The following is a 21427-nucleotide window of genomic DNA, read 5'->3' as shown; positions in this document are numbered from 1 at the left end:
TACGTCTTTCATCTTCTACTTTTACTCTTCAGAAATTGTTTCATCTATATAACTCATGGTTTAAAATGTTTTCAAGATGTCAGTTTAAATTATATTTGAGTAGACTTAAGCCTTTCAATTTCTTCATTCTAATCTTCTTCAATTCTTTAATTTCCAACCACTTCATACAGCCTCCTTCTTGCATGTTTAACTTTTACTCTTCAGATATTGTTTCATCTCTTCAATTGCTCTTCAGCGTTGTTTTAACAATTTATTCAGCTCATTCATCTTCCAGCATTCACCCGTATTTCCTTCAGGAAATGCATTCTCTAGTTGAAATGAACAATCAGAGCACAGAATTAAAAAAAAACACTATAATAAATCATTAATTGATCTTTTTTTACTTTTATAACTGGTAATTGATCACTTGTAGATTTCAGTCCTCAGCTCTTCAGATGCACAAAATAATAAAATACAGTAAAATAAAGAAGAAGCCACCTGTAGTTCCACCGTTTGTCCTGAAGGTGGCAGCACAGAGACGTGAGTCCAGCTGCAGCTCTGACGGAAGGGGGCGGGGCCGGTAATCCATCTATCTATCTATCTATCTATCTATCTATCTATCTATCTATCTATCTATCTATCTATCTATCTATCTATCTATCTATCTATCTATCTATCTATCTATCTATCTATCTATCTATCTATCTATCTATCTTAACATGTGAGGAACAGCAGCTTGTCACAGATAATCAATTGATTACTGTAATCAATAGATAATCACATAAAATCCATTGTGCAAATTGTGTTTTAATGACTTTTCTATAGTTTGTTTTTAATTATAAAGCACAAGGAAGTTTCACATGATCAGAACTGAAAACTGAACAGTCGTATTCTGAAATAAGATCGGATCAATTTTGTATTGAAATTTGTACTGTAGAGAAAAAATTCAAACTGACAGCAGCATAAAGAAGATAATAAAATAGAAAAAAAACTATAATAGATCATTAATTGATCTTTTACTTTTATAACTGGTAATTGATCACTTGTAGATTTCAGTCCTCAGCTCTTCAGATGCACAAAATAAAATAATAAAATAATAAAATAAAGCAGAAGCCGCCTGTAGTTCCACCGTTTGTCCTGAAGGTGGCAGCACAGAGACGTGAGTCCAGCTGCAGCTCTGACGGAAGGGGGTGTGGCCAGTGAGTCTCAGGGGGCGTGGCCAGTGAGTCTCAGGGGGCGTGGCCAGTGAGTCTCAGGGGGCGTGGCCAGTGAGACTCAGGGGGCGTGGCCAGTGAGACTCAGGGGGCGTGGCCAGTGGACTGCAGCAGGTTAAATAGCTGCTGTGTGCGGCTGCAGCAGGTGAAGCTCTGACTCTGACCTCGTCTCTGCTTCATGATGGAGGTTTTCACCAGCGGCCCAGAGACCATGAACATGACCGGAGCTCAGGACCTGACCGAGGTGACTCATTAATATTCATGTTATTATAATGAAGCAGTATATTCTATTATGTATAGTTTGTTCTTTATATTTGCTATTTTATTATGTAGAGTTTGTTCTTTATATTCTTATAGTATATGTTGTTATCGTCACTGTGTGTCTGTGTAATGCTGCTGCTGCACTGTCATTTCTATCTATCTATCTATCTATCTATCTATCTATCTATCTATCTATCTATCTATCTATCTATCTATCTATCTATCTATCTATCTATCTATCTATCTATCTATCTATCTATCTATCTATCTAACAGATAATCAATCGATTACTGTAATCAATAAATAATCACGTTACAGTAAATCACATCATTGTGATTCCATTGTGTAAATCATGTTTTTATGACTTTTCTATAGTTTTTTTTAATTATAAGCACAAGAAAGTTTCATCAGATCAGAACTGAGAACTGAACAGTCGTATTCATAAGACAATCATCTTGTATTGATCACCTTCAGAGAAAAGATTACAATTTGACACAGCAGCATAAAGAAGAGAATATGTCAAAGTACAAAATAAAAGGACAGTGGATTTCACTCCTTGTTCAGTTTGCATTCATGATGATCACAGATGAATATTATGTAATCGATCGGTTGATCGGCTGCAGGTTTCTGGTCTCTGGGTTTTTTCAGTTTGTTTCTGCTTCTCTATTTCACCACTTTCACATTTCACATCTGCAGCTCCACTGGTGTTGCTCTACTGCTTCTCCTTCTCCTCTTCCTCCTCCTCCTCTTCTTCTCCTCCTCTTCTTCTTTCCCTCTCCTCCTCCTCCTACTCTTTTCTCCCTCTCTTACTCTTCTCCTCCTCCTCTTCTTTTCCTTCTCCTCTTTTTCTTTTTCATCTTCTTCTCCTCCTCCTCCTCTTTTCTCCTCTTCTTCTTCCCCTCTCCTCTTCTTCTTTTTCTTCTCCTCTTCTTCTTTTTCATCTTCATCTCCTCCTCCTCTTCTTCTTCTCCTCCTCATCTTGTTACTGTAAAAACACTACTGAGCAGCCACTAAACACTACCTAGAAAAATAGAAAACACAACGCTCAGCACATGAAGCTGTAGAAATACAGTAAATGTTTATTGTTCACTGTAGCTAAATGCATGTTGCAAAACAAAAAACCTGCGCATTTAGCACTTGTACATAGTACTAAAAAAAAAGTACAAAAACAAACAGAAATCCTGTGCATTTAGTACTTGTATACAGTAAGCCTACATAAAAATAAAGTACAAAAATATAGAAATGAGAAGTGCGTTACTCAGCCACAGCATAATTTCTCTGTACTGGATCAGGCCACAGGACTTCATCCTGAACTAGCTACAGTATATGTGCCCTCACATCAGTGGACACAAGTGTTATCAATTCTGAGTTGTTGTGTTCAACCAGTGAAACTTGTGCTTTACTTGTGTTTGACTTTTGCCCCCTGTGCTCAGCATTTTGCAACACAGGTGCATCACAATGTAAATGTGTTGGTAAGATGAGTCTAAACAGGTGAAAAGTGCTGATGGTTTTGCCAAAAGAGAGACTGGTTCAATCAGTGGGTTCAGACAACTGAGCATTTGGTTCAGACAACAGGGTTTAGTGTTTTAGCCATTGAGAAAAACTGTATTGTGGTGACGTGCTGACTCCTCCCCCTCCTCCTGTGTTACCATGGTGACGTGCTGACTCCTCCCCCTCTCTGCAGGTGTACGAGGTCGTCCGGTGGATCCAGCTGCTCGCGGCTCTGCTCAGGTCAGTGAGAATCTCCTTCTGATCGTAAAGATTTACAGTAAAATCCGAAGCTTTTTTTTTTTTCTATGGGTTCATTGAGCACAGTGGGAAAGAGGTGAGAGGTCAAAGGTCACGGCGCTCAGACAATGGAGGGAAATGTTCCAGTCAACATGAAATAATGTGATTACACTGCAAAAACTCAAAATCTTTCCAAGAATATTTGTCTTATTTCTTGTCAAAATGTCTCATTTCTAGTCAAAACTAATCTCTTTCCATTTAAAATAAGACTCATCATCTAAAAATGAACTTGTTTTTAGATCATTTTCACTTTTTTCAAGCAAATTTTCACTTGAAATAAGTAGAAAAATCTGCCAGTGAAAGCAAGTTTTTTGTGTTTGTAATAAGAAAGAAAAACTTGCTCCACTATCAGATTTTTCTACTTATTTCAAGGTAAAATCTGCTTGAAAGAAGTAAAAAGTGTCTAAAAACAAGCTACTTTTAATGTGATGAGTCTTATTTTAAGTAGAATGAGATTAGTTTTGACTAGAAATTACATTGAAGACTAGAAATAAGACAAATATTCTTGGTAAGATTATGAGTTTTTGCAGTGTACCATGACAACACGCATCATCATCATCATCATCTTGTGTTATTGTCTCATCCGATCCGCAGCGTCCTCGGCTCCGCCTCCATCATCATCTGTTTGATGTCACAGAGACTCAGCCGCACGCCGGAGGTGAGTCGCTCGCTGTGTGGCGCTCTTTGTTCCGCAGGTTCGATTCCCAGACTGTCTGTGCAGTGACGTTGGACCAGTGGGGGTCAAACTCATTTTAGTTCAGGGGCCGGGCTGGTAAAATAATAGGATTTATTATAACCCTTAAATAATGACAACTCTAACCATATCCCTTAGTTTTAGTGCAAAAAAGTACATTATTAGGATATTTAAAGGGATAGTTCACCCAAAATTCAAATTTCACTCATTATCTACTCACCCTCATGTGGACTAAGGGCTGGGAGAAGTTTCAGAGTCCTCTGTGGCTTCTCTGAGTTACAGGGGGTCTCGTCTATAATGTCCCTCTTGTATTGAAGCCCCGACATGAGAAATTGTTCCGAAAGAAATTAAATAAGTCTATATTTTAAGCTTGTTTGTATCACGCAAGATTTGGAGGGACCAGGAAGAGCAGTGCTGGGAGCTTCTGATAAAATTAGAATTTTGGGTGAACTATCCCTTTAAATTAAATTAACTATCCTTTAACAAAACATATTATGCACAACTTGATATTTCTTGGGTAAGATATGTGCAATTTCAACAATATTATGTCTCTTCTCCCTACTGTATAATTTTCACAATTGGCAAATTTGTCGTGTGGGCCGGATTGGACCCTGTGAAGTCGTCGTCTTTGTGGCTCCGCCCCCTTCCACTGATTTTACCTGCACCGTCTCAGTTTGCTGTTTTCATGTGATTAACAGAGTGAAACTTACTGTAAATAAGTGACCAATCCAATCCAAAACCAACTTTATATGTTGAGCACTTTAAAGGATCCACAGTGGACCAAAGTGCTGCACAGAATAATAAATAAAAGACATAACACCTTACATAAGGCATCAAATTACATGTAAAACAAATTGAAAGGCATACAACATGGGTAAAAACAATAGCCGTACAATAAAAAACAATAAAATAAGTCAACATCTTACTAGGGAACAAAGGCCAAGGAGAAGAGGTGCGTTTTAAGAAGAGAAAGACAAACGTCTGATTTCAGAGTGAAACTGAAACTGAATTAACAAGTTAAACATCCTGTATGTGTGTGTTTGTGTGTGTTTGTGTGTGTTTGCAGCTGCAGCCTCTGTTCCTGCTCAGTGTGTCCGACCTGCTGCTCGCTCTCTGCTGGTTGGTCGGAGCCTCTGTCTTCTCTAAAGACTGGAACGGCCTCAACACACACTGTTACAACATGCACACTGTGGAGCAGGTAACTAACACACACACACACACACATACTCAAACAGTCCCCATCAACAGCTCTGAGACCTTTAGAAACATCAGATTAAACATGTCTGAGGTTGTTTTTACAGATGAATGTCTTCAGTAGTAAACAGTCAGAATGTCTGAGTCATGTTGGTTGTTTAGGACAAATGTTGGTTTTTTGAGGGAAAGTTTCAGAGCGTTTAAAATACCACTGGATGTTTCCTCAAAAGTTGAAAATGGGGAATAGAACCTTTATATAAACTCTCTCCTGATTCAAAGACACAAATGGAAAATCTCAACTTCCTGCTGAGAAATGCACCTAAAACCACAACAAACAAAGCTCATACTGAACTGGTAAAGAAACTTGCACGAGAGAAATGAAATCCATGTTTCTGGCTCTGTAAAGTCAGGGAGAGTAAAACGCAGCAGACAGACATCTGTACGGAGCTGTTTCCCCAGGACAATGTTATTTTAATATCTTAATATTGTGTCTCTATAATCTTGTAGAAGCAGTGTGACATTGGAACACCAAAGATCTGACATCTAGCTCTTGTAGCCTATTTGTTTCAAGGAACTAGAAGTAGCTCCTTTATGCTAAACATACGTTCCCATACCGGGAGTCGAACCCGGGCCGCCTGGGTGAAAACCAGGAATCCTAACCGCTAGACCATATGGGAGACTGAAGGTGCTGAGTGGATCAAGTTTCTCGGGTCCAAACGTCTAAAGGCTTTGATTAAGTGAGCAGATATCTATCATGTTCTAATAAGGCAAGAAGTGTAACAAAACAAATGATTTTACTATTGTGTTGAGAAACCTTTAAACTTTTCTTAGGACATGATAGGACTCTGGTCAAAGTTTTCAGTTGTGTGGACCCAGGAAACTTGTTCCACTTGGATCCTTCAGTGTCCCATATGGTCTAGCGGTCAGGATTCCTGGTTTTCACCCAGGCGGCCCGGGTTCGACTCCCGGTATGGGAACATAAACACAAAGTTACTTATAGTAGAGATGTTTTTCAGAACACCTCCAGTCTGATCTTCGGTGTTCCATGTCAATCGGCTGCCACGGTTATGTAGACAGTGGAATACGGCAACAATATTGTCCATAGGACAACAGCTCTCAGTGGTTCTGTTCTTACAGACCTCTCTCTGTCTGTGCTTGTTTCAAGGAACTTCTTTGTGCTAAACATACGTTCCCATACCGGGAGTCGAACCCGGGCCGCCTGGGTGAAAACCAGGAATCCTAACCGCTAGACCATATGGGAGACTGAAGGTGCTAAGAAGTTTATCAATTTTCTTGGGTCCAAAAGTCTAAAGGCTTTGATTAAGTGAGCAGATATCTAATATGTTCTAATAAGACAAGAAGTGATTTTACTATTGTGTTGAGAAACCTTTAAACTTTTCTTAGGACATGATAGGACTCTGGTCAAAGTTTTCAGTTGCGTGGACCAAGGAAACTTATTCCACTTGGATCCTTCAGTGTCCCATATGGTCTAGCGGTCAGGATTCCTGGTTTTCACCCAGGCGGCCCGGGTTCGACTCCCGGTATGGGAACATAAACACAAAGTTACTTATAGTAAAGATGGTTTTCAGAACCCTTCCAGTGTGATCTTCGGTGTTCCATGTCAATCGGCTGCCACGGTTATGTAGACAGTGGAATACGTCAACAATATTGTCCATAGGACAACAGCTCTCAGTGGTTCTGTTCTTACAGACCTCTGTCTGTGCTTGTTTCAAGGAACTTCTTTGTGCTAAATATATGTTCCCATACTGGGAGTCGAACCCGGGCCGCCTGGGTGAAAGCCAGAAATCCTAACCGCTAGACCATGTGGGAGACTAAAGGTGCTAAGAAGTTTATCAAGTTTCTTGGGTCCAAAAGTCTAAAGGCTTTGATTAAGTGAGCAGATATCTATCATGTTCTAATAAGGCAAGAAGTGTAGCAAAACAAATGATTTTACTATTGTGTTGAGAAACCTTTAAGTTTTTATTAAGACATGATAGGACTCTGGTCAAAGTTTTCAGTTGTGTGGACCCAGGAAACTTGTTCCACTTGGATCCGTCAGTGTCCCATATGGTCTAGCGGTCAGGATTCCTGGTTTTCACCCTGGCAGCCCGGGTTCGACTCCCTGTATGGGAACATATACTCAAAGTTATTTATACTAGGAGATGGTTTTCAGAACCCTTCCAGTCTGATCTTCAGTGTTCCATGTCAATCGGCTGCCACGGTTATGTAGACAGTGGAATACGGCAACAATATTGTCCATAGGACAACAGCTCTCAGTGGTTCTGTTCTTACAGACCTCTGTCTGTGCTTGTTTCAAGGAACTTCTTTGTGCTAAACATATGTTCCCATACCGGGAGTCGAACCCGGGCCGCCTGGGTGAAAACCAGGAATCCTAACCGCTAGACCATATGGGAGACTGAAGGTGCTAAGAAGTTTATCAAGTTTCTTGGGTCCAAAAGTCTAAAGGCTTTGATTAAGTGAGCAGATATCTAATATGTTCTAATAAGACAAGAAGTGATTTTACTATTGTGTTGAGAAACCTTTAAACTTTTCTTAGGACATGATAGGACTCTGGTCAAAGTTTTCAGTTGCGTGGACCAAGGAAACTTATTCCACTTGGATCCTTCAGTGTCCCATATGGTCTAGCGGTCAGGATTCCTGGTTTTCACCCAGGCGGCCCGGGTTCGACTCCCGGTATGGGAACATAAACACAAAGTTACTTATAGTAAAGATGGTTTTCAGAACCCTTCCAGTGTGATCTTCGGTGTTCCATGTCAATCGGCTGCCACGGTTATGTAGACAGTGGAATACGTCAACAATATTGTCCATAGGACAACGGCTCTCAGTGGTTCTCTTCTTACAGACCTCTGTCTGTGCTTGTTTCAAGGAACTTCTTTGTGCTAAATATATGTTCCCATACTGGGAGTCGAACCCGGGCCGCCTGGGTGAAAACCAGAAATCCTAACCGCTAGACCATATGGGAGACTAAAGGTGCTAAGAAGTTTATCAAGTTTCTTGGGTCCAAAAGTCTAAAGGCTTTGATTAAGTGAGCAGATATCTATCATGTTCTAATAAGACAAGAAGTGTAGCAAAACAAACGATTTTACTATTGTGTTGAGAAACCTTTAAGTTTTTATTAGGACATGATAGGACTCTGGTCAAAGTTTTCAGTTGTGTGGACCCAGGAAACTTATTCCACTTGGATCCTTCAGTGTCCCATATGGTCTAGCGGTCAGGATTCCTGGTTTTCACCCAGGCGGCCCGGGTTCGACTCCCGGTATGGGAACATATACTCAAAGTTATTTATACTAGGAGATAGTTTTCAGAACCCGCCTGGGTGAAAACCAGGAATCCTGACCGCTAGACCATATGGGACACTGAAGGATGCCAGTGGAACAAGTGTCTTAAACTGATTCATCTGGAGGCTTTAAGTAACTGACCAACGAGCTATGATGTCCTAATAAGATAAGAGGTGTTGAAAAACCTTAAGTTTGGGTTTCATGTCCCATACGGTCTAGCGGTCAGGATTCCTGGTTTTCACCCAGGGTTAGATTCTCATCAATGGAACAAGAACCTTTGAAGTAGTTTATACTGGAGCAAGGTTTCAGATGCAGTCCAATCTGATCTTGGGTATGTCAAATGTCAAAGTGGCTCCCACAAGATTATCAAGACAGGGACAATGGAATACAACACAAATATTGTCCTGAGGAACAGCTCATGATAGTTCTGTTCTTACAGACCTCTGTCTGTGCTTGTTTCAAGGACCTTGAAGTAGCTCCTTTGTACTAAACATGCATTCCCATACCGGGAGTCGAACCCGGGCCGCCTGGGTGAAAACCAGGAATCCTAACCGCTAGACCATATGGGACACTGCTGGTGCTAAGTGGATCAAGTTTCTTGGGTCCAAAAGTCTAAAGGCTTTAATTAAGTGAGCAGATATCTATCATGTTCTAATAAGGCAAGAAGTGTAACAAAACAAACGATTTTACTATTGTGTTGAGAAACCTTTAAACTTTTTTTGGGACATGATAGGACTCTGGTCAAAGGTTTCAGTTGTGTGGTCCGAGGAAACTTGTTCCACTTTGTTCCTTCAGTGTCCCATATGGTCTAGCGGTCAGGATTCCTGGTTTTCACCCAGGCGGCCCGGGTTCGACTCCCGGTATGGGAACACAAATACAAATTTACTTATAGTAGAGATGGTTTTCAGAACCCCTCCAGTCAATCTTTGGTGTTCAATGTCAAACGGCTGCCACAGTTATGTGGACAATGGAATACGGCAACAATATTGTCCGTTGTAGGAAACAGCTCTCAGTGGTTCTGTTCTTACAGACCTCTGTCTGTGGTTAACTAGAAGTAACGCCTTTGTATTAAACAGACATTCCCATACCGGGAGTTGAACCCGGGCCGCCTGGGTGAAAACCAGGAATCCTGACCGCTAGACCATATGGGAGACTGAAGGTGTAACGTGTTACACTTGGTTCCTTCAGTGTATTATATGGTCTAGCAGTCAGGATTCCTGGTTTTCACCCAGATGGGCCAGGTTCAACTCCCGGTATGGGAATAGAACAAGCGTGGGCAAGTATTTCACAAAGTGCGTGTGGCTGCAGGTTATTGTTCCAGCTAAGCAGAAGTGCACCAGACCTGAATCATTTAATCAACTGATCTCAGTCTTCAGACAGTTGATTGGTCAAACTGTGTGGTCTTGACTGGATGGAAACAAAAACCTGCAGCCACACCCACTCTTTGTGGAATAGTTGCCCACGCCTGGAATGGAGACCTTTTGAAGTTTCTGATACGACAGCAGGATTTCAGAAGTGCTCCAGTCTTATCTTTGGTGTCCCACATCATTGTGGCTTCCACAACATCACAGACACACAATATCAAGATAATATTGACCTGAGGAAACAGCTCTTCATAGTTCTGTTCTTACAGACCTCTGTTTGTTTTAGTTCTTCTTTCATGGTAGTAGAGGTAATTCTTATGCTAAATATAGATTCCCTGTGTCCCTGGGTGAAAATCAGGAATCTTGACAGCGAGACCATATGGGACAAGTAAAAGCCAGTAGAACAACCTTCCTGGGTCTCTTGCTGAGTGCTAGACCAAGGTTCTTTAATGTCCTAATAAGAAAAGTACCAAAGAAGATAATTTTATTTATGCTGAGAACTGGAGGTAACTTCTTTGTCTCCATAAAGCCTTATTACTGTAAGATAGGAGGTGTACCAAGCCTTGCAAATCCCATCTTGTAAGAGTAGACATGGTGAGTGAAACAGCATTCTTAAGTACTGAACATTTTGACTAATTTATCCAGGGTCTTTCATGTGTGTCCCATATGGTCTAGCGGTTAGGATTCCTGGTTTTCACCCAGGCGGCCCGGGTTCGACTCCCGGTATGGGAACAAAAACCTTTAAAGTTGCAGACCTCCCTAGCTCAGTATGGGTTTTGGGGTTTCTCACTAGCAGCCAGTTACTTGAACAGTTGTTGTAGATGTTTGTGGACTGAACAAGTAATGAAGAGATGGAGATAGGAAGTTTGCCAATGAGGGCCTTATAAATGAATAAAAACATGTGGGAGTCATGTTTTTCAGCTGGTGTAAATGCAGATAAGTGACATGGGTCACTTAAATAGAACATGTAAACAGACGGACAAAAACACTGGATATAGGCAACAAAGCGGAATTGGGCATCAAGTCCTGTAGTGTAAAGACAGCCTTAGTGGTTCTGTTTTTACAGACCTCTGTCTGTGGTTAACTAGAAGTAACTCTTTTGCTCTAAACAAACATTCCCATACCGGGAGTCAAACCCGGGCCGCCTGGGTGAAAACCAGGAATCCTAACCGCTAGACCATATGGGACACTAAAGATACTAACTGTAACAAGTTTCTTGAGTCCACACGAATTAAAGCTTTGCGTAACTAACCAGAGATCAATCATGTTCTAATTAGACAAGACGTGGATCATGGTCAATGATCATATTAATGTGATGAGAAACCATCATTGTCAGATTTATGACCTAGCGGTCAGGATTCCTGGTTTTCACCCAGGCGGTATGGGAACAAGAACTTTTCCAGTTGTTTTTACTAGAGCAAGATTTCAGAAGCAACTCTGATCTTTGGTGTTCCAATCTCACATTAGCTTCTACAAGACTAGAGACAACATATTAAGATAAAGTTGGCTGCTCTTAATGGTTCGGTCCTTACAGACCTCAGTCTGTGGTTTTTCAAGGTACTAGAAGTAAACTATCTTGTACAATATATACACGATCCCTTACCAGGAGTTGAATCTAAGCAACCTGGGTGAAGACCAAGAACCCTGACCGCTAGACCATGTGGGACACTGTGGAAAGAAGATGGAACAAGAACTGACCAGAGAGCTATCATGGTCTAATAACATAAGTGTGGCTAAATCTTGGGTTTTGCTATTGTGTTGAGAAACCTTAAAGGATATTTTTATGTTACATATGGTCTAGCGTTCAGGATTCCTGAACCATTCCAGGTAGCCCAGGTTCAACTCCCGGTATGGGAATAGAACAGGCGTGGGCAACTATTTCACAAAGTGCTGGTGTGGCTGCAGGTTATTCTTCCAGCTAAGCAGAAGCGCACCAGACCTGAATCATTTAATCAACTGATCTCAGTCTTCAGACAGTTGATTGGTCAAACTGTGTGGTCTCTGTGTGTGTGACTGGATGGAGACAAAAACCTGCAGCCACACCCACCCTTTGTGGAATAGCTGCCCACGCCTGGAATAGAGACCTTTTGAAGTTTCTGATACGAGTGCTCCAGTCTTATCTTTGGTGTCCCACGTCATTGTGGCTTCCACAACATCACAGACACACAATATCAAGATAATATTGACCTGAGGAAACAGCTCTTCATAGTTCTGTTCTTACAGACCTCTGTTTGTTTTAGTTCTTCTTTCATGGTAGTAGAGGTAACTCTTATATGCTAAATATAGATTCCCTGGGTCCCTGGGTGAAAACCATGAATCCTGACAGCTAGACCATATGGGACAAGTAAAAACCAGTAGAACAACCTTCCTGGGTCTCTTGCTGAGTTCTAGACCAGGGATCTTTAATGTCTTAATAAGAAAAGTACCAAAGTAGATGATTTTATCTATGCTTAGAACTAGAGGTAACTCCTTTGGCTCCATTAAGTCTTATTAAGATAAGAGGTGTACCAAGCCTTGCTAATCCCATCTTGTAAGAGTGAAACAGCATTCTTAAGTACTGAACATTTTGAGTAATTTACCCAGGTTTTTTTTTCATGTGTGTCCCATATGGTCTAGCGGTTAGGATTCCTGGTTTTCACCCAGGCGGCCCGGGTTCAACTCCCGGTATGGGAATCCTTCAGTTTGACTTCCTTTAGGAAGGATAGATGGATCAACATAGGAACCCTGTTTTAGGGTGAATGACAACAGGTTCTTGTTCCCATAGTAAGAGTTGAATCAGGGCCACCTGGGTGAAACCACCACTAGACCATGGGTTATGAGACATGATACCTCAATGTGAAAGAATGTGGTAGATGTGATAAGATGCAAGATGCTTGGTGTGGTTTTCAGATTGTGTTAAATTTGACTCATCTCACAAATGGTCTGGCAGTTTGGCTTCCTGATTTTTCCATCAGGTAAACTCAAATGAATACCTTTACAACAAAAGAGCTGACTAGTCTGATATTTCAAATAAGAACTGAAACAACCTCAAACCACAGAAAGAGGTCAATAGGAATGGGACTTTCATTAACTTTCCCCTGAGGACAATGTGATCTTTGTATTATGACTCTATTGATGTGAAACCTCAAAGATCAGACTGGACTGAAATCCTGTTTCTGTAGAAATTACTTTAAAAGGTCCTGCTTATTGTTCTCATACCTGGCTACCTGGGTGAAAACCAGGGATCCTGACCACTAGACCACATGAGACTGCAGTACAACTGGTAAGATGTCTCAATGGAAACACCTTGCTCCTCCTCAAACCCTCAGAGTTCCCTGTCCACTCTGATCAACCTTTGGTAGAAAACTAGAAACATTTGTAGAGAAACTTCCACAGTGATCTGCAGAAGGCAAACTGTCACAGAGAAAAGTCTTTGCCATGAAATCATCACATTCAAGACTCGTATTGATTCAGCTATACATGCAAAAAGATTGAATGGTCCTTTAAAGTCACTGGAAGACGCTCTTCATTCTGCTGCACCTTGTTCAGAGTGCTGTGATGAAGTGGTGACATGTTGATTGCTGGACAGTTTAACAGATCCACCAACTGAAATGACCCCTGTCCTGTTCTGGTGTTTTGGGGCAGATTGTCCCAGACGACCTGGTCCAGAACTACTGATCCTGAACTGGGTCAGTCGAACAGGGTTGAAACAGAGCAGCAGAAGAACCAGGACATACAACAGACAAAGGCAAAACATAAAAACTTAGCAAAACATTCCTGACCTACATCCATTGTTCAGGGGCATCGAGCCCTCGGGTCTACTGCTGGGTTTATCCCCGAGGGATGTTTGGTGTTCAGAGAGTGTGAACGTCAATGTGACACGAGGGGTTTTCATTCTGGAACGTGAGTGAACATGAACAGTAGCAGTGTATGAAAGTTTCCTATGAGCTCCTTAATGACCTCACACTGTGCTTTTGTCCCTTCAGGTTCTCTACATGGCCTCGTTCTTCTACACACTCAACTACACGTGGAACCTGTACACAGGAATCAGAGAGAAGTTCTACAGCTGCCAGGATGGATACCCTGTCCAGGTAGATACACACTGGCTCTCACTGTGGAGCTCCACCAACAAGGTGGTGCAGACATCTCCACTTTAGAAGCAGCTGAAGTTCAAACATCTACACAACAACATGCTGGAAAGATGGACTCAATTAACACAGTCTGACTCGTTTACCAAACACAACACAGTCTGAAGAAACTCTCTCTCAATCTGTAGTGGTATAAGAAAGTTTAAATTCCTGCAAAGTCTCAATGTCTAATTTATTTAAAGTAGAAACGTTTCTATCAAACATCAAACTCACATCATCATAACATGTGAGCGTCAGGTAGTCGAGTCAGAAAAGTCGAGTCAGAAAAGTCGACATCCGTATATATACACATATAATCTACCATACATTTTCCAATAGGCTTATAACAGAGACAGGTGTCTATATGGAACAGGCTTTTATTTAACTTTGAACAAATCTTATGCTCAGCAAAGATGGAAAAATCTATAATATAATCAAATGGTTTAATCAGCACTGATTAAATTGAACTCTAGAGGGAATGAAGCAGCTTAGAAAGTGCTCAAACAGGCGATCGTGGGCTTTGAGAGGTTTTGTTCATTCACAAGAACTTGCAGGAAATAGAAATAGACCCGGCTTCTAACTGAGACTGGCTTTTATTTGAGAATTTATGGTATGTTTACACTAAGGCTTCATACAATGTAAATTTAGCCTTAAAACCAGCCGTCAGGACTTCCTGTCACTTTGTGATGTCACAACAAAGCCCCGCCCCCTCACCACCTGGACAACACCATCCAACAATTTACAGGATTTGGTTTCTCTGAGTGTTTTATTCTGAAATCTGCTCTAATTTTATTGGATCACTTTAGTCGGCCAATCAGAAGAGAGACTCAGAGCCTCCTCCTCTCTTCTGATTGGCTGACACCGACCTGTTGTTACTAGAGCTCCAGAGAGAAGCTGAGAGAGGAGAGTTTTTGGATTAGCCCTTCAAAATAAAATACTTTTAGCGCGCTTTAAGATGAAGTCCTCTCACCCGTTGTTGTTGTTTCCTCTACAGTTTTCCAACAGAGTGAAGACGGCCGATAAAACCACCGCTCTGCTCTCAGGGTGAGTCCAGAATGAGGCCGCAGGAAGTGGCGTTCAGAGTTTTTCAAAGTAAAACAGCTGTAACAGTTGAGTTTAAACCCCGTTTGCAGTTTGATTCCTCTGCTGCTGACGGCGCCCGTGTTCATAGAAGGAAACATCAGCCAGTGTCAAGCCAACTTCAGTGAGCCTTACAGGTATTTATAAGATCTAAAGCATTCAAATGTTCAGATATTGTGTTCCTGAAGACAATGGAAATCATTTTTCGAGTAAAGAACAACAGCCATCCAGTTTGTATTCTTCAGTTATTTAAATTAAGAAAGAAAAGGAAACTATAATTTAAGAGGGTTATTGATTTTTGAAAGAATATAATATAAAATACAAATGTGTTTCAGTCTTGGGAGTTAAAACGTGGAATAAGCTCAGTGATGAGTTGAAGACATGTAGTTCTTTTTATTTATTTATTTTTATTTATTAGTAAAAGTATTTATTTGGGTGGGACAGTGCACATTAATGAACATATAAAAACATGTAAATGTGCCGGATTGTAGCAGCTAGTGCTAGTTTCCATCCAGAGTCCCAAAACATAAAAACAGTACAGTGTCAAAACAACAACAACATAGTATTATAAAAAATGTAATGCCGACAACAACACACAACTTTAACGAAATAAAACATTGACATTTTGACAACACTTCCATGGGTAGGGGGACCTAAAGAGTTTCTGAGAGATAAAGTGCAAAGGTGCCGGGCCAAAGTGACAAGTGCTAGAGTGCAGGAGTGCATCATGGGTACCAAGTTGTATTGCACGGTGCCCTAAAGTGCACATCGGTTTAGAGTGCCAGATTGTATTGCACTTGTATTTATATTGTATTTGTTGAGTTTTAAGAAAGCCTTGAAATGTAAAATAATGAAAAATGATAAAATACAGTAATGATTACTTTCATCTTATCATTTTGGACTGTTGACATTCTAGGTAATTTAATTCCATAAAGTGTAAAGGACAGGCAGATATATGCCTTGTATTGGGCTTCAGCCTATTCCCTTTTCGGTCACTGTATGGTATTTTCTTTTGTGTGTGTGTGTATGGTTGCAATTGTGTATAATATGTGCTGGCTAAATTGTTCACACAAAATGGTTGATTTGGATATTGGTGTTGTGTGACCGAAAAACAAAACAAATTTCATCCATTCATTCACCTGTTGTGACAGAGAGTTGTTTTGTTTTTGCCCCTCGCTGCTCGCCGTACCAACCAGGTGTCTGCTGCTGGACACCGGAGCGCTGTACCTGAGCCCGCGGCTGCCCATCGCCACGCCGACCTGCAGCCGGCTGCACACCTACACCGTCCTCGTCTTCCTCGCCACCTTCGTCCTCACACTACTCAGCATCACGGTGAGGTCACACACCCCCCCTAACCCCCTTGTCACTACCCGATTTGCGACGCTACCCGATCTGTGACAAAACTGGTCTGCGCATCCGGCCGCCAAACTTCATTTGGGCGCTGCCCGATTTGCGTGCATGCTTAAAGTTCTGTGAATTTAAAATACGGTACTGTGAAAATGATTAAAAAATAAAATAAAATAAAATAAAAACCGCGTAGGTCCGTCATAAGACAGCCGCGGCAGACTCGTTTATTCAGTGAGTGTTGTGGTAGTTGTGATTGTTTGTGGTTGTCATGGTGATGAGGCCGGCGAGAAAAGAGGACAGTAAACATTAAAAGTCCGCCTGTGTTCCTGTTTTCTGAGCATCAAGATCCTATTACCACCACAACCAACCCTCAATTTACATTACTAATAAAGTATTTAAAAAAATATATAAAAAGATAAACCGTCTCTGGCGACGCACACAGGGCAGTGATCCTAAGTCAATTCAACTAAGTTTGTCCAAGTGGAGTTGCCGTACGTGGCTGTCACAAATCGGGTAGCGTTGCAAATCGGGTAGTGACACTACTCCCTCACCCCCCCACACAGCTGATTAGAATAGAGCACTGGAAGAGAGAGTACCAACACCACCATTGACTCCCGTGGTAAGGGTTTAAGGGTTTAAGGGTTTAAGGGTTTAAGGGTTTAAGGGTTTAAGGGTTTTGCGCCCCTAGTGGCAGGATATGGGTGTTGCAAAAGCGCCCAGAAAACCCATTCACTCCAATGTATGTGTGTTGCCCACTGGCTTGTAAATTGATGAAAACGGCCGTGTTTTTGTTTTTAGGTGTCTTGGTCATATCAAATTACACTTAAAATTTGTTTATTACAAAATGTAGATTGAAACATTAATGTAGACAACTGTTTTTTTTTGTTTTACTCGCCTATGTGTTAATGTTTATCTGTAAAGGGTCCTCAATGATGCTATTAACATGGGTGATCTATCCACAAATTTCCGAACGTCTATCTATGGTCTAAACCGGAAGTCAGTTTTGCCGGTTTGGTGGAATTGTAGGCTACGTTTACGTTTCCATGGTTTTCAGTCGTTGTCATAGTTGCGGTAAACGCATGGATCTAGTATTAACGCTGGCTTTTAACACGGATGTCAATTTGTGTGATAGGATATGCATTGTTAAAAGCTGGTGTGATGATCCATGCGTTTTACAGATTTTCATTGAAAAAAAAAAAAAAGAAATCCATGCATTTACCGCGACGACCGAAACCATGGAAACATAAACATAAAATTCCACTGGAAGAGCAAAACTGGCAAAACAGGCTTACGGTTTTTTTTGACGTTCGGAAAAAGGTGGATAAATGTCCTTAAATGATTGAAAACACCACACTGCTCATTCACCAACAATGCAGAGATGTCAGTTCTTGGGCGCTTTTGCAAAACCCATATTCCTCCACCAGGAGGCGCTGCCATTGGACCAATGCTGTCCTTACTCTCTTTTACACTGCTCTATTATTAGACCGTCCTGTAACCGCCTCTGTCTCCCGCTCCAGGTGTTCGTGGTTAAAGCTCGTCGTATCTACCGGCGCGTGGTGACGTCGAATGGTTACCTCGGCAACGAGCAGCGCACCTCCTTCCGCCTGATGGACCGACGGATGCTGCTGTACCCGCTGGTCTTCATCCTCTGCTGGGGTCCAGGTGAGTTCCTCCAGCCTTCCTCCTTCCTGGTTCTAATCACCATGGTTACCGAGCACACTGCAAAAACTCTAAATCTTACCAAGAATATTTGTCTTAACAAATCTCTTTATACTTAAAATACGACTCATCACATTAAAAAGTAACTTGTTTTTAGACACTTTTTACTTCTTTCAAGCAAATTTTCACTTGAAATAAGTAGAAAAATCTGATAGTGGAGCAAGTTTTTCTTTCTTATTACAAGCACAAAAAACTTGTTTTGGCAGATTTTTCTACTTATTTTAAGTAAAAATTTGTTTGAAACAAGTGAAAATGATCTTAAAACAAGTTAATTTTTAGGCTTTTAGGCTCATTCTAAATAGAAAGAGATTAGTTTGAGACATTTTGACAAGAAATAAGACAAATATTCTTGGAAAGATTTTGAGTTTTTGCAGTGCAGGTGCGTCCTGATTGGCTGCTGTGATTGTGAGTCACCAGGTGTCTCTCTCTCTCTCTGTCTCTCTCTCAGCCGTGGGTCTGGCGTCTGTGCGGGTGCTGAGGCCGACGGCGTGTCAGGGCGTCGCCGGCGTCGCTCTCTACGTGTCACAGGTGAGTCTTCTCTAAACGGCCGCACCGCCAAAATAAAACGACTGTTTCCTCAGGTAGTTTGGGGGGCGGAGCCTGTACAGGTGTTCACGTCTCAGTGTGAAGCCTCCTTCTGATCTGTTCATGTTAAAGTTAATGCAAACTCAACACTTCCTGGATATGTTTCAAAATAAAAGCCCTCCAGTGATGAGAATCTTTGTATTTATTGATAGGGCTTTTATTTTGAAACATTTTCAAGAAATGTCAAGGTTTTCAAAAGGTCAAAAATCTTTATTTGCCATTTGTGCATACACACATAGGAATTTTTGTACAGTTGTTCCAGGTCAGGTGGAGAAACAAAAAAGAACAAACAAGGACATACAAGACACAACGAAAAACACTTTAAAAAGGCTCAAGCCTGGGATTAAAAAAAAGGACAAGGACATACAATTTCTAAAAAGGCCAGAGATCTATGTCTATAAGTAAATAAATGTAAGAATAAATAGGTGTAAAAAGTGCCAAGTGCTACTGAGTCCCTATGAACTTCCATTCACAATAACAGCCCTATCAATACCTCCAGTGATTGGAATCTTTGTATTTATTGATAGAGCTTTTATTTTGAAACATTTTCAGGAAATGTTTCACAATAAAAGCCCCGTCAATACCTCCAGTGATTGGAATCTTTGTATTTATTGATAGGGCTTTTATTGTGAAACATTGAAACAAGTGACCCACATGTGCAGTCTCACAGGATTCAAATAGTTTTATACCAAGAAATAAAAATGTTAGTGATATTATATTAAAGCTGCAGAAAATAAGAACAAACATGTTTATCAATATCAACATAATAGAGCATTAGGGTCAACAACGGAGATTATTTTCTTTAAGTCAGAAACTCAGATTCTGACTCACATGTCTGACTTTTATCTCAGAATCTAAAAAAAAAAAAAAAAAAAAAATCTCCATTGTTGGCCCTAATGCTCTTCTCTATATCAATAAACAACTCAAACATATTTATATTTATTAATATTTGGTCTTTTTACTGTTAATTGTTTCATTATTTCACCTTTTTTGCACCAAAACTAATTCTTCATATGTGAAAATCTACTGAAATCTATTGGAATCAGATTCTGATGATGGAAAAAATCAATAATTTTCATTCATGAGGTTGTTTTTGTGTTAGATTGTGAATCACAGGAGTAAAAGCATCAGACTGGTTCTTTAATGTCTTCCTCCTCCTCTTCCTCCTCCTCCTCCTCCTCCTCAGGCCTTCACCTCGGCCTCTCAGGGTTTCCTCAACTGTCTGGTGTACGGGTGGACGTGTGGGCGTCTCCGTGGCGCCGGCAGCAGGACGTTGGCTCTGTCCCGGGACGTGGACACTCAGACGCCGCTGCTGCGAGCGCAGAAGGAGAAGAGGAGTTACCAGGCGCTGCCCGACGTCAGCTGAGACACGACACAAAGAAAAGAAACAGTTTGGACTTTCACTTTTGAGACGGTCGGAGAGAGAGAGAGAGAGAGAGAGAGAGAGGGAGGGGGAAACACCGAGACGTCGACACACAGAGACTTCCACTCTCTGAACTGATCCTGGAACAGTGAGGCGAGAAGACAAAAGGGGAAGAGGGAGACGGAGGGGGAGTTCACAGCAAGAGGAAACGCCACAAACAAAACAGGATTTGAAATTTAACACGCTCAAGATGAGACAAACAAACCCGACAGGTGCTGGATGAGGTCACATGACGCCTGCTGGAGGAAAGTTAAAGAAGCTGTGATGATGTGAAACCAGAGAAACTCAGAGAGAACTACAGATATGACAGAAAGAAGAGCAGCTAACATGCAGTTACATGGTTTTAATATGAAAAGTAAAGAGGTCTGAGTTTCGACAAAGAGAAGTGTTTGTACAGATTTTGAAACAGAATTTTAACTTTCTGATATATTTTTGTGTTTATACTGTATGTTTTCATCATAAAATATGTTTTTTTTTAAACTGCAATGTGTTTGTTTGTATTAAAGCTTCATAAAGCTAGATGTTTGTGTTAAAGCTCCTTCACAATAAAGGTAGATGTTTGTGTTAAAGCTCCTTCAAAATAAAGGTAGATGTTTGTGTTAAAGCTCCTTCAAAATTTTGTTGTGTGTTATCCTTCAAAATAAAGCTAGATGTTTGTGTTAAAGCTCCTTCAAAATAAAGCTAGATGTTTGTGTTAAAGCTCCTTCAAAATAAAGCTAGATGTTTGTGTTAAAGCTCCTTCAAAATAAAGCTAGATGTTTGTGTTAAAGCTCCTTCAAAATAAAGCTAGATGTTTGCGTTAAGGCTCCTTCAAAATAAAGGTAGATGTTTGTGTTAAAGCTCCTTCAAAATAAAGGTAGATGTTTGTATCAGAGCTCCTTCAAAATAAAGGTAGATGTTTGTGTTAAAGTTCCTTCAAAATAAAGCTAGATGTTTATGTTAAAGCTCCTTCAAAATAAAAGGATGTATGTGTTAAAGCTCCTTCAAAATTTTGTTGTGTGTTATCCTTCAAAATAAAGCTAGATGTTTGTGTTAAAGCTCCTTCAAAATAAAGCTAGATGTTTGTGTTAAAGCTCCTTCAAAATAAAGCTAGATGTTTGTGTTAAAGCTCCTTCAAAATAAAGGTAGATGTTTGTGTTAAAGCTCCTTCAAAATAAAGGTAGATGTTTGTGTTAAAGCTCCTTCAAAATAAAGGTAGATGTTTGTGTTAAAGCTCCTTCAAAATAAAGGTAGATGTTTGTGTTAAAGCTCCTTCAAAATAAAGGTAGATGTTTGTGTTAAAGCGCCTTCAAAATAAAGGTAGATGTTTGTGTTAAAGCTCCTTCAAAATAAAGGTATATGTTCATGTTAAAGCTCCTTCAAAATAAAGCTGGG

General features: G+C 40.6%; 1 protein-coding gene and 15 non-coding genes across 16 annotated transcripts; 8 read left to right on the top strand and 8 right to left on the bottom strand.

Moving 5' to 3' along the window:
• The first annotated feature begins 1345 nt into the window (after positions 1 to 1345).
• On the top strand, positions 1346 to 19996 carry tmem116 (transmembrane protein 116). The gene is made up of 11 exons (XM_085803442.1): positions 1346 to 1437; positions 3139 to 3185; positions 3837 to 3900; positions 5003 to 5134; positions 13759 to 13863; positions 14894 to 14943; positions 15033 to 15116; positions 16176 to 16311; positions 17844 to 17988; positions 18494 to 18573; positions 19817 to 19996. The coding sequence occupies exons 1-11, from the start codon at positions 1372 to 1374 to the stop codon at positions 19994 to 19996; spliced, it is 1089 nt and encodes a 362-aa protein (XP_085659568.1). The 5' UTR covers positions 1346 to 1371.
• On the bottom strand, positions 5736 to 5807 carry trnae-uuc (transfer RNA glutamic acid (anticodon UUC)). Its single transcript has one exon. It is a non-coding gene; the product is annotated as a tRNA-Glu (tRNA).
• trnae-uuc (transfer RNA glutamic acid (anticodon UUC)) lies at positions 6036 to 6107 on the top strand. Its single transcript has one exon. It is a non-coding gene; the product is annotated as a tRNA-Glu (tRNA).
• trnae-uuc (transfer RNA glutamic acid (anticodon UUC)) lies at positions 6320 to 6391 on the bottom strand. Its single transcript has one exon. It is a non-coding gene; the product is annotated as a tRNA-Glu (tRNA).
• On the top strand, positions 6609 to 6680 carry trnae-uuc (transfer RNA glutamic acid (anticodon UUC)). The gene has a single exon. It is a non-coding gene; the product is annotated as a tRNA-Glu (tRNA).
• On the bottom strand, positions 6889 to 6960 carry trnae-uuc (transfer RNA glutamic acid (anticodon UUC)). Its single transcript has one exon. It is a non-coding gene; the product is annotated as a tRNA-Glu (tRNA).
• On the bottom strand, positions 7473 to 7544 carry trnae-uuc (transfer RNA glutamic acid (anticodon UUC)). The gene has a single exon. It is a non-coding gene; the product is annotated as a tRNA-Glu (tRNA).
• trnae-uuc (transfer RNA glutamic acid (anticodon UUC)) lies at positions 7762 to 7833 on the top strand. Its single transcript has one exon. It is a non-coding gene; the product is annotated as a tRNA-Glu (tRNA).
• Positions 8042 to 8113, bottom strand: trnae-uuc (transfer RNA glutamic acid (anticodon UUC)). The gene has a single exon. It is a non-coding gene; the product is annotated as a tRNA-Glu (tRNA).
• On the top strand, positions 8345 to 8416 carry trnae-uuc (transfer RNA glutamic acid (anticodon UUC)). Its single transcript has one exon. It is a non-coding gene; the product is annotated as a tRNA-Glu (tRNA).
• Positions 8927 to 8998, bottom strand: trnae-uuc (transfer RNA glutamic acid (anticodon UUC)). Its single transcript has one exon. It is a non-coding gene; the product is annotated as a tRNA-Glu (tRNA).
• On the top strand, positions 9227 to 9298 carry trnae-uuc (transfer RNA glutamic acid (anticodon UUC)). The gene has a single exon. It is a non-coding gene; the product is annotated as a tRNA-Glu (tRNA).
• Positions 9509 to 9580, bottom strand: trnae-uuc (transfer RNA glutamic acid (anticodon UUC)). The gene has a single exon. It is a non-coding gene; the product is annotated as a tRNA-Glu (tRNA).
• trnae-uuc (transfer RNA glutamic acid (anticodon UUC)) lies at positions 10454 to 10525 on the top strand. Its single transcript has one exon. It is a non-coding gene; the product is annotated as a tRNA-Glu (tRNA).
• On the bottom strand, positions 10909 to 10980 carry trnae-uuc (transfer RNA glutamic acid (anticodon UUC)). Its single transcript has one exon. It is a non-coding gene; the product is annotated as a tRNA-Glu (tRNA).
• Positions 12395 to 12466, top strand: trnae-uuc (transfer RNA glutamic acid (anticodon UUC)). The gene has a single exon. It is a non-coding gene; the product is annotated as a tRNA-Glu (tRNA).
• Positions 19997 to 21427: the final 1431 nt, after the last annotated feature.

Source organism: Trachurus japonicus, chromosome 16 (assembly GCF_045865225.1).
Source record: "Trachurus japonicus isolate A0001 chromosome 16, Traja_1.0".
Classification (NCBI taxonomy): Eukaryota; Metazoa; Chordata; class Actinopteri; order Carangiformes; family Carangidae; genus Trachurus; species Trachurus japonicus.
The sequence above is the reverse complement of the archived record's forward strand: the minus strand, read 5'-3'. Positions and strand labels throughout refer to the sequence as shown.